The following is a 9,114-nucleotide window of genomic DNA, read 5'->3' on the forward strand; positions in this document are numbered from 1 at the left end:
CCTGGGCTTGAACTTACTTCCCAGTGAGTAGATTCAAGAGGTCAGTGCGTGCCAAACCCATCTACACAGTTATGTATAACTTACGAGACTAGCTTTTTAAGCCGCCTCTCGGTGTCAATAAGAAGTCTAAAAACGCCTAACTGATGCTATGGCCAAGTCACACAAATCTATTTAAATAACTTTCATCACATTTAGAAGTGATCAGTTGGAAAAGAAATCAGAACTGGTTGTGCAGTCAGCACTGGAATGCTAAAAGGTGGCAATCACCACTCAAAACGAGAGGGGAACAGTCTCCCAAACGTCCCCTCAGCAATTCCCTTCAAGTGCTTTGATAAACCTTAATGAAATTAAAGCCTCTGTGTAAGTATTATTCTGCAATGATCACAAAGCTGTGTGCATTCATCAGCCTTCTCCAGGCACTTGAAGAAGAATGAAGCCATTATCAACAGCTGCATGTAGCAACGCTGGCATTCTATAATTGAGGGATTCAAAAACACAGAGCAGTAATGGAGTTCCTCCAGTTTGCAAAGAAAACCAGCGAACACAGCAGCTTTATCCCAGTTAAAAATACTCCATAGAGCATATAACTTAAATAGCAAAGAACTCGCCTGACAACTCCAACAGGGAGAGATTTACTGTTCTTACCTCAAGCTACAGTCACAAGTCAAGTGACCAAATTTAAGTACACTGGTATCAAGCATCATCTTGAGAACAGGAGGCCTGGATACATCCCTTCCAATCTTCTCCTACCTCAGTTACACATCATATTTCAACTTAAAGCCATTTGTAGGTGACTTTCATGTTATCCTAGGCATGTTCTACATGGAGGACCTGTGTAAGGATACCCCCACAACTCCTGCTAAACCTGCTCCTGAATTTACCAAAAATGCTCTGCCTAACGTTCTCCTTTCCCACTCCTCTCCTGGCAGCACTTACTCCAGTATGATGTTGTTGATATCCTGAGTGAAGAATCTCTGTTTGCCTTCTCCCTCTGCAGCTCTGGCAGCCTGAAAATTAGCAAATAACACAAGTCATCATCAGTTCACAGATACAGACAGGCACAAGCAATCAAGTAGTTTTTAAACCACTTCAGAAATACTGCAGAACAAGGCAGAGTTTTATTCCACCAAACTCTGCACCAGCTACCTGCTGTAGATGAGCTGAAAGCTGCGATGACCGACAGGCAGGAGAGAGACTGTGTCTGCTCCTCTTATGCCTCCTCACTCCAAGTCCAACCCCACCATTTGAACTGGTAAGACTACGTCCTGCCCACAGACCCTCCCGTTCTGGATTCTCCTGTGCCGATACACTGGAGTCAAGTGTGTTGGAGTTACTACACTAGAGCGAAGATTCCTCCATTTAATGGGGAAAAGAAGATGGCTTGGTGGCCACTGGCTTCCTTGGCACGGGGAGAAGGGACAGTTCTAGGGCATGGTTTTAACTTCACACTAGAGCTGTCGGATTGAGTAATATGAGCATAGACCTTGCCCCTGGAACAAGGAAGATCATCCCAGTCACGTTTAATGAGGGTCAGGGATACTCATCATCAGTCTTTCTAGACCAATCTGGACACTAAGCCAAGAAACCAACAGAAAGAGTAGCAGCCACAAGGGATATGTTGTTTCCAGTCAACACCATGGAAGCTAAAAAAAAAAAAAAATATCCTGTTCAGGAAGCTTCCTGAGCTATGACTGCAGCACACACAGCACTGCCCAAAAATCACACCCATGAAAAGTATGTCCAGCAGGAAAAGAATTCCAAGATTCCAAGAGATAGTAGAAAATTGCCAAGAGCTTTCAGTCTCTTCTGAGTGGGGATGTAAACAAAGCTGGGATTCACCACAAGGCACCACATCAAGTTAGTGATTCCTGGCATGGGAAAGTAGTCCAGGAGAGAAGGGCATGATTTTGAAATCCCCTAATTTAACACTTCAAAGTTGAGGCTGGTAAGTGATTAAACATAAAATGCCCAGAAGGTGTACATTCCTCTCTGTCAGCACCAGGTCATAGACAGCTGGTGGTGTCAAAGGAGAAAGGTCAATGCTAAAGAGAATCCTCAACAGGAAAATTCTTTTAGGAAAGAGAGTTAAAGTCAAATCAGTTCAGGTAGAAGAGGAAACGCCTAGAGGCTCCATCTAACCCAGGAGATGCTCCCGTCTGCTGGGATGGAAGAGATCTGGCTCTCAGACAGAGGTATGGCATCTCTTCATTCGCACCTGCACCAGGGTACGTGCCGCAAAATCCTAACTAACCCAGAGGATTCATTTGTTAAATCTGGTATTTCTTCTCCTTGGTTTCTTTCCTTAACATACACAATCCGGCAACAAGAGAGACAGCAGCAGGAAAATCTAATGGGGAAAATCTGTGGGTAGTCTGCTGTCACACTATCTCGCAGCGACATAGTGATTAACGTGGTATCACAGGAGCCTCTGTAATGTTCTCCTTGAAGTCAGGTGCAGCTCAGAAACCGCCGTTTCAGTATTTTCTGCTAAGAGCCTGAATAGCAAATAGAAACATCCATGAAGAGCCCATTCTTTTTATCAGCTGTAGCAACACTTTTTTCAACTCCTCCTCCTCTTCCATCTGCTCACCACCACTATACACACTTAAAATTTCTCAGCAGAGCACAGTCATCTTTAACAGAAGCTCAGCTTTGGGAACAGGAGTTATTAAGTAAGAGATGCTTAAGTAACAGGTGCTCTAAATTGGTGTGCCCCAGAGGGCAGAACACACACAGCCGCAGAGGTCCAAGAGTACCTTTTACAACTTAAAATCAATGTTTAAAAACAACACCAGTAGCAGGAACAAAACATCTCAGCATTTGTTGACAGGCAGATGGTGACAGCCCTCACACCAGAGAAGGCCCACAGCAAGCCTGAAAACGCACTTCTTCGACATGCCGGGAGAGAGATCCCTGACCAGCACCAAAGGCTTTCCCTCTTTCTCCAGAACAGTGGTTCCCAAAGGGGGTCACAACATTTTGGAGAAGATGGGCAAGTCCCACAGGAGCCCAGCTTGCAGGAGGAGCTACTGGTGAAAAGGCACGGGATCACCCTTCCAATATATTCCACCCCCTAAACAATACCCCAACACTGAGATGTTCAAGAAAGAACCCAAATTGCCAGTGATGTGGCTCCAACATTTGGCAGGAGATGCCAAATCGTACCCATGCTTCAGTGAAGGCATCTGCCTGCATATGACGCAGGAAACGGTTCTAACAAATCCTCAAGCCCCATCCACAGGGCTTTTCATGCTGTAGAACAGCTGCACCCACTTATTTTATATACAGAACCCTGCATGCCACTTCACAGACGCTGTCCTGACCACCACAGCACATTAGAACTACTATGGTGGAATTTGTCCTTCAGCTGCATTACTTCACGTTTTAAGTTAATTCACGTTAAATTGATTTTGGAAATTAGCTCTTTGCAACAGGTCCAAACTTTGCCAAGAGAGGTAAAGAAACCATACTGAGCGTTACGTTCAGTAGATAACAAGGCAAAGGACCGTGACGCTACCTGACATCCAGGCGCTCAAGAAAGTGACTTGGCCGTAAGAGAAAACTAGGTGTGATCCCACCTGGCACTGCAAAACTCCCCCACGGGAGTGTGCTCTGTCTCTGGGTGAAGCAAACCCAGCAGAGCTGTCCCCTTTCCAGTAACCACGCAATCCTGCTGCCCCACAACAAACTGCCGTACCTGAGCCAGTTCTTTGATGCGTTTCTCCAAAGGGGCTGGCAGGCCTTCTGGGAGGGATGGTGGTTGCCTGAAATCCTGTTCCAAGCCCATCCCAACAGGATCGCTCCCATCCTCCACATCAGGAAAGGGACTCCCTTCAGGGGACTCACTGAGAAGCCGCTCCAGGTCTAGGTCAGTTAACGAGTCCATGGCCGTCGCCGCCTGAAGCAGGTCGTTATCACTGGCATGGCCGAAGAGCGAGAGCAAAGGGTCAGCCATCGCCTCCGCCTCCCTGGGGGCTGCAGGTTCTGCCGGCGAAGGAGTCGCCACTTTCTGTTCTTCGTCTTTTTTCTTCTGAGCATCCTTCTCCTTCTGAAACTTCTTCAGCATCTCCTTGACACTAAGAGCACCAGAGTATTTCTTCTTCTTCTTCTCCTTACTTGCATTTAACGCCGTAAAGCTGTAAAAAAAGTACGGAGGAGGAAAGGGAACCGAAATGTATACAAGGTGAAGGGGAAGGGATGAGGATACCTTCATCCCAGCTCACTTCAGCCATAGGCATCGATGCCCTGGGAAGTCTTATCCCCTTAACCAATTACACCAGGAAAAGCATTCTACTGCTTGTTCAGCCTGGAGAAGAGAAGGCTGTCCTTCCTCACAGCCAAGAGCTGATGGAGCTTAAATCATCTCCCCCGAGTTATGCTCTTATTTAGCTATGTGCATTATTCCAGCAAGGAAGATTGGGAAATGCGCAAACAGCTAGCACAGAGGAACTGAAGCAAGAGAGAGTTAGCGTGACAGCAGCTTGATGCTTTTTGCCTATTAAAACCAGGAGAGCAAATTCCTTTTCCTTCTCTTAAGGCTCCCTAATACCTGTTCCCACCGTTAGTGCCTAAATAGAGCTCCAAGAAACACCAACATTTCAGCTTGCTGTGCCCCTCTTTGCTCAGACACTCTTGCTGTGGAGCTGTGCTCCTTCCCTAATCATCAGCGGCCTTTCTTCTCTCACTTTGGAAGCGGCGGGGATTTACCTGTCGGTGTTTATGCAGCACACACTCAAGCCACCCCCCACTGCAACGGGTACTACTGCAGCATAACAAATGCCACCTGTAACCCTGAAGCAAGGTGTCGAGCAGCAAGCATTCCCACCTCCTTCTTACCCAGCTTTTGGAAACTTGGACTTTTTGGATTTCTTTTCCTTGTCGTAAGAATCATCTTTCTTCTTCTTCTTCATTTTTTCACCTCCATCTTTCAACTTCCGCTTCTGGAAAAGGTTAAAATCAAGTCACAATCAAAGCGTCTCCTGCTCATGGAATTGGACCTGCACCCTCAGAGACACTTTGGGCCCTGTTCCCAAGAATTTGAGAATAGCTCCTTCCCCACTGGACACATTAACTCAAACCCCATACACGTATCACCACAGTTCTGGTACACACTGTCTTCGGCATTTCACAGCTCAGCTAGCTTTTACGCTAGAGACGATCCCATCAATAAAGGGGAAGGGATGCCAAGCGCTCCTGCTCCTTCCCCTTTTAGCTGCCTCACTTCAGCTTTATGAAAACAGGGCTGTCTCCAACAGACATTGCCACTGAAGAGGAGCATACCTCTAACAGAGGAAATAATCAAGAAAGCTGGCTTGCTGACCTTAGGACACTTCTTCTTTTTCTCTTTAACATAGTCATCTTCAGATTCAGACGCTTGCCGAAACTGCAGTGTTCCTGAGTTGATGTAAAACCCTCCATACTTCGTAGTAAGAGAAGCTGGAACAAGCTCGTCATACTGGAAGTAACAGAGAAGAATCTATTGGTGCTGTAAGTTCTCTTACTTTATTCTGCAGCTGAGCTGCTTGGAGAATGGAGTGGGACTTGTGCTCCCCCAAGAACAGATGGGGCTGTGGACTCTCCTGCTAACCAGCATTCTCCTGCCACGCAGTTGCCCCAGGACCTCTCGCTCCCCAGCCCTGGCACACTCCTGGCTTGCACCCAGTTCAGGTTCTCCCCAGGTGCCGGCTCAGCCCCGCAGGCAGCTGCCTTTAACCACCCTCACACCTGCCCAAGTACTCACTGCCTCAGAATTATCGATGAAGGAGTCGGATTCGTCGTATCCATACCCCATATCAATCAAGTCCTGAATACGGTCCTTTCTACGTCTCTTGCCACCCTAAACAATAAAAGATTGACAGTGTGCTCATCTTTCTTTCCTAATTATCACAGGGATAGCCCTGATACAGGAGGCTGACACTAGCCCCAGTACAGAAAAGGGAATGAGCTCTTTTTTGCTCCTAGCAGCAGCAGAACCAAACCAGCATTAACTCACATCATACTGTCACCTCAGGATATGGTAAATCCAGTTTTAGGCCTTGTCAACCAAAAATGGTGCAGCCAAATGAAAGAGAACGCTGACCTGCCAGACAGGCTGACTTTGTGCCAGCAGACTTTACAGGGAACTGGGTCTGCACCCCCGAAACATTTCTGCCAATGCAGAGACGGATTGTTCTTCTGTAACCACTATACAGTCGGTACAAACTCGGTACTACACACATCAAACATACACGCGGTGCATTAGGTTGGCCGATAGCTCAAATTCGTATCACAAGACAATACAACGACTCACTATCCAAAAGTACCAGTGGCTAAATGTAATGTAGTTTCATTGCCACCTACAGAAGTAAAGCGAGAGGAAGAACAGCAAGGGAACGGGTAAGACAGATCGGCGTCTCTCATGCTGCCCAGTGCAGTGCTGTCCTAAAGGCAGCAGACTCACTGTACTTAAAGACTTGACAGATTATCTCACACAACTACAAGGCCTAGAAATTAATTTTTGCTTAAGAAAATTCAATTTTATAAGCTACATCAAGGTAATGACATCTGCCACTTCAAGTGAGAACATCGTTCGCTTTAATCAGACGGTCATCTGATTTAAGAACATATCTGGACTATTCTGGTGGACCACAGCCCTGAGACAGGAAAGGAACACAGAAAAGAGCACCTTCCAGCCCAGATAAAGGGCTGCAGGAGAACAGGAACATGAGAAACAATGACTATTACATACTACTGATTAAGAGCTGAACAGCATTACCCATTCTAAGGGATAACAGAATATAAAGAAGAAAAAACATACATATTTTTCTTCAAACTTCCTGGCAAGAGCCTCCACTTTATGCCTTTCCTTTTCATCATCATTAAAGGGATCAGCCAGGTCTTTCTTCTGTAGAAATGAGAGAGACAAAAACATCAGAATCAGTCCTGTCATGCTGCCACCAAAACCCCGTGCATTAAACCCACCATGACTAGAGCACCCAGGCAGAAGCTCAGACAAATCAATCTTTAGTACAGTTTTTAGTACAGTACTCTTTAATATCAGTGACACAGACAGTGGGATCGAGCGCACTCTCAACAGTTTGCAGATGACACCAAGCTGAGCGGTGTGGTTGGCATGCCTGAGGGCCAGGATGCCATCCAGTGGGACCTGGACAAGCTCGAGGAATGGGCCCGTGTGAACCTCTTGAGGGTCCTGCACCTGGGTCGAGGCAACCCCCGGCATCAGCACAGGCTGGGGATGAAGGGATGGAGCAGCCCTGCCAAAAAGGACCTGGGGGTCCTGGTGGGTGAAAAGTTGGACATGAGCCAGTCTGGCTGCACTCAAAGAAATGTGGCAAGCAGGGCAAGGGAGGGGATTCTGCCCCTCTGCCCCGCTCTGGGGAGACCCCCCTGCAGGGCTGCATCCAGCTCTGGAGCCCTCAGCACGGGAGAGACACGGACCTGTTGGAGCGGGGCCAGAGGAAGTCCCAGCAATGCTCCGAGGGCTGGAACAGCTCTGCTGGGAGGACAGGCTGGGAGGGCTGGGGGTGTTCAGCCTGGAGCAGAGAAGGCTCCGCGGAGACCCTACTGCAGCTGCCAGGGCTGAGAGGGGCTTAGGAGAAAGGTGGGGACAGACTAGCAGGGTCTGTAGCGACAGGGCAAGGTGTAATGGTTTAGAACTAAACGAAGGTAGATTTATACTGGATATAAGGAAGAAATTCTTTTACAAGGAGGGTGGTGAAGCACTGGCTCAGGTTGCTCAGAGAGGTGGTGGATTCCCCATCCCTGGAAACACCCCAGGTCAGGCTGGACGGGGCTCTGAGCAACCTGCTCAAGTTGAAGATGTCCCTGCTCCCTGCAAGGGGGTCCCTTCCAACCCAAACTATCCTGTGATTCTTGGCGTGTCTCCAGGTTTTGGGTGCTCTCTCAGCTAGTTCTGTACCTGTCTCTGCTTCTCCTGACTCTCAAAACAAAATAAAAGAAGGCAGCATGAACTATCAACTGACTGCTAAACAGTCTGAAGAGCAACGGTAAAAACAAGTAGAATCCAATCAACTTTCTTTTCATAGAAAAACATCCCTAATACAAAGTTCAGATGCTACAGAAGTTTACATGTCGTTGTAGCCTGAGAAGGGGCTTTCAACAGGCAAACAGATTTGTCAGGCAACATCTGAAAGCACCACATCCACCACAGAGGAAGAGATGCCAAGCACTAAGGTGGAAATATTCCTGTGCAGTAGAGCAGCGTCCCCAAAAAGATGCAGTCACATATCATAGAGGCATCTCTCCTTTTGACGCTCTTTGGGAAAGAGCTCCTCATAGCTGCTAGCAAGCCAGGCACCAGAAATCGCCTTAGGTCAAACAATTTCAAACTAAACGAGCATTATGTCCCACACTCTGCCACCAACACATCACCTTTCTGACAGGAAATTCCAGCCGAGGCAAAGGAGTGCGACAGTGCAGCCTGACGACAAGAACCCCTGCCTGCATGCCAGTTCTCCTGCCTGCGGGACGCCTGCCCACCCTCCTCCCACCCCTCAGCACCTTGCAGCTAACACACAGCCAACTCTGGAAACTCCATTAAAGAAGGAATGCTGAAAAAACCTTGGAAATCTTTAGATAGGACATCGGCTCCCCACAGGCCACAAGGACACTTACCTTGTCTCCTGAAGAACCAGCTTTTGCTTTCCCTCGACAACTCTTCAGAAGATCTGGGTAGAAAAATTCTGGACAACGTTTGTGATCGGGCTCGAAGAGAGTGAGTGTGATTCGAACAGCTGTCGCAGCCGGTTCAGGGTCCTGGGGCTGATCTCCATCGTCCTTCCGAGACCTCTTCAAGAAGCTGCTGCTTAGTGGACCATGCAGAGTGGTGAACGAAACCCTGTGGGGTTCCGTCATGGCTACGGCCAAGCCTTACCAGTCCTCATGGCATAGTTCCCATTGCATCAGAAGAGGTATGTCCAGGCTGCACAGATACGGATTTCAGCAGCTGCTTAAGGATAAGTGAGGATGTTGGAAATGAAACAAGTCGTTGGATTTTGAAGTTTTCTTGGGAAATGACAAAGGCCCGCGCTGGTGGCGCTTGCTGCGATCGTTAAAGAGAAAGGAAGGAAGGAGTCAGTCCTCGAAGCAGAATTC

General features: G+C 47.7%; 1 protein-coding gene across 1 annotated transcript in view; it reads right to left on the reverse strand.

The window, feature by feature from the left end:
• The window catches only part of UBN1 (ubinuclein 1), a 21,965-nt gene extending 13,091 nt beyond the window's left edge, over nucleotides 1–8,874 (reverse strand). The window contains exons 1-7 of the mRNA XM_010282773.1: nucleotides 8,635–8,874; nucleotides 6,797–6,883; nucleotides 5,741–5,836; nucleotides 5,321–5,455; nucleotides 4,837–4,940; nucleotides 3,698–4,136; nucleotides 937–1,007 (exon numbers count right to left, since the gene is read on the reverse strand). Of these exons, the coding sequence (XP_010281075.1) occupies nucleotides 937–1,007; nucleotides 3,698–4,136; nucleotides 4,837–4,940; nucleotides 5,321–5,455; nucleotides 5,741–5,836; nucleotides 6,797–6,883; nucleotides 8,635–8,874 (1,172 nt within the window). The remainder of the gene's footprint in view (nucleotides 1–936; nucleotides 1,008–3,697; nucleotides 4,137–4,836; nucleotides 4,941–5,320; nucleotides 5,456–5,740; nucleotides 5,837–6,796; nucleotides 6,884–8,634) is intronic.
• Nucleotides 8,875–9,114: the final 240 nt, after the last annotated feature.

This window comes from Phaethon lepturus, unplaced genomic scaffold (genome assembly GCF_000687285.1).
Source record: "Phaethon lepturus isolate BGI_N335 unplaced genomic scaffold, ASM68728v1 scaffold6270, whole genome shotgun sequence".
NCBI classification, from domain to species: domain Eukaryota; kingdom Metazoa; phylum Chordata; class Aves; order Phaethontiformes; family Phaethontidae; genus Phaethon; species Phaethon lepturus.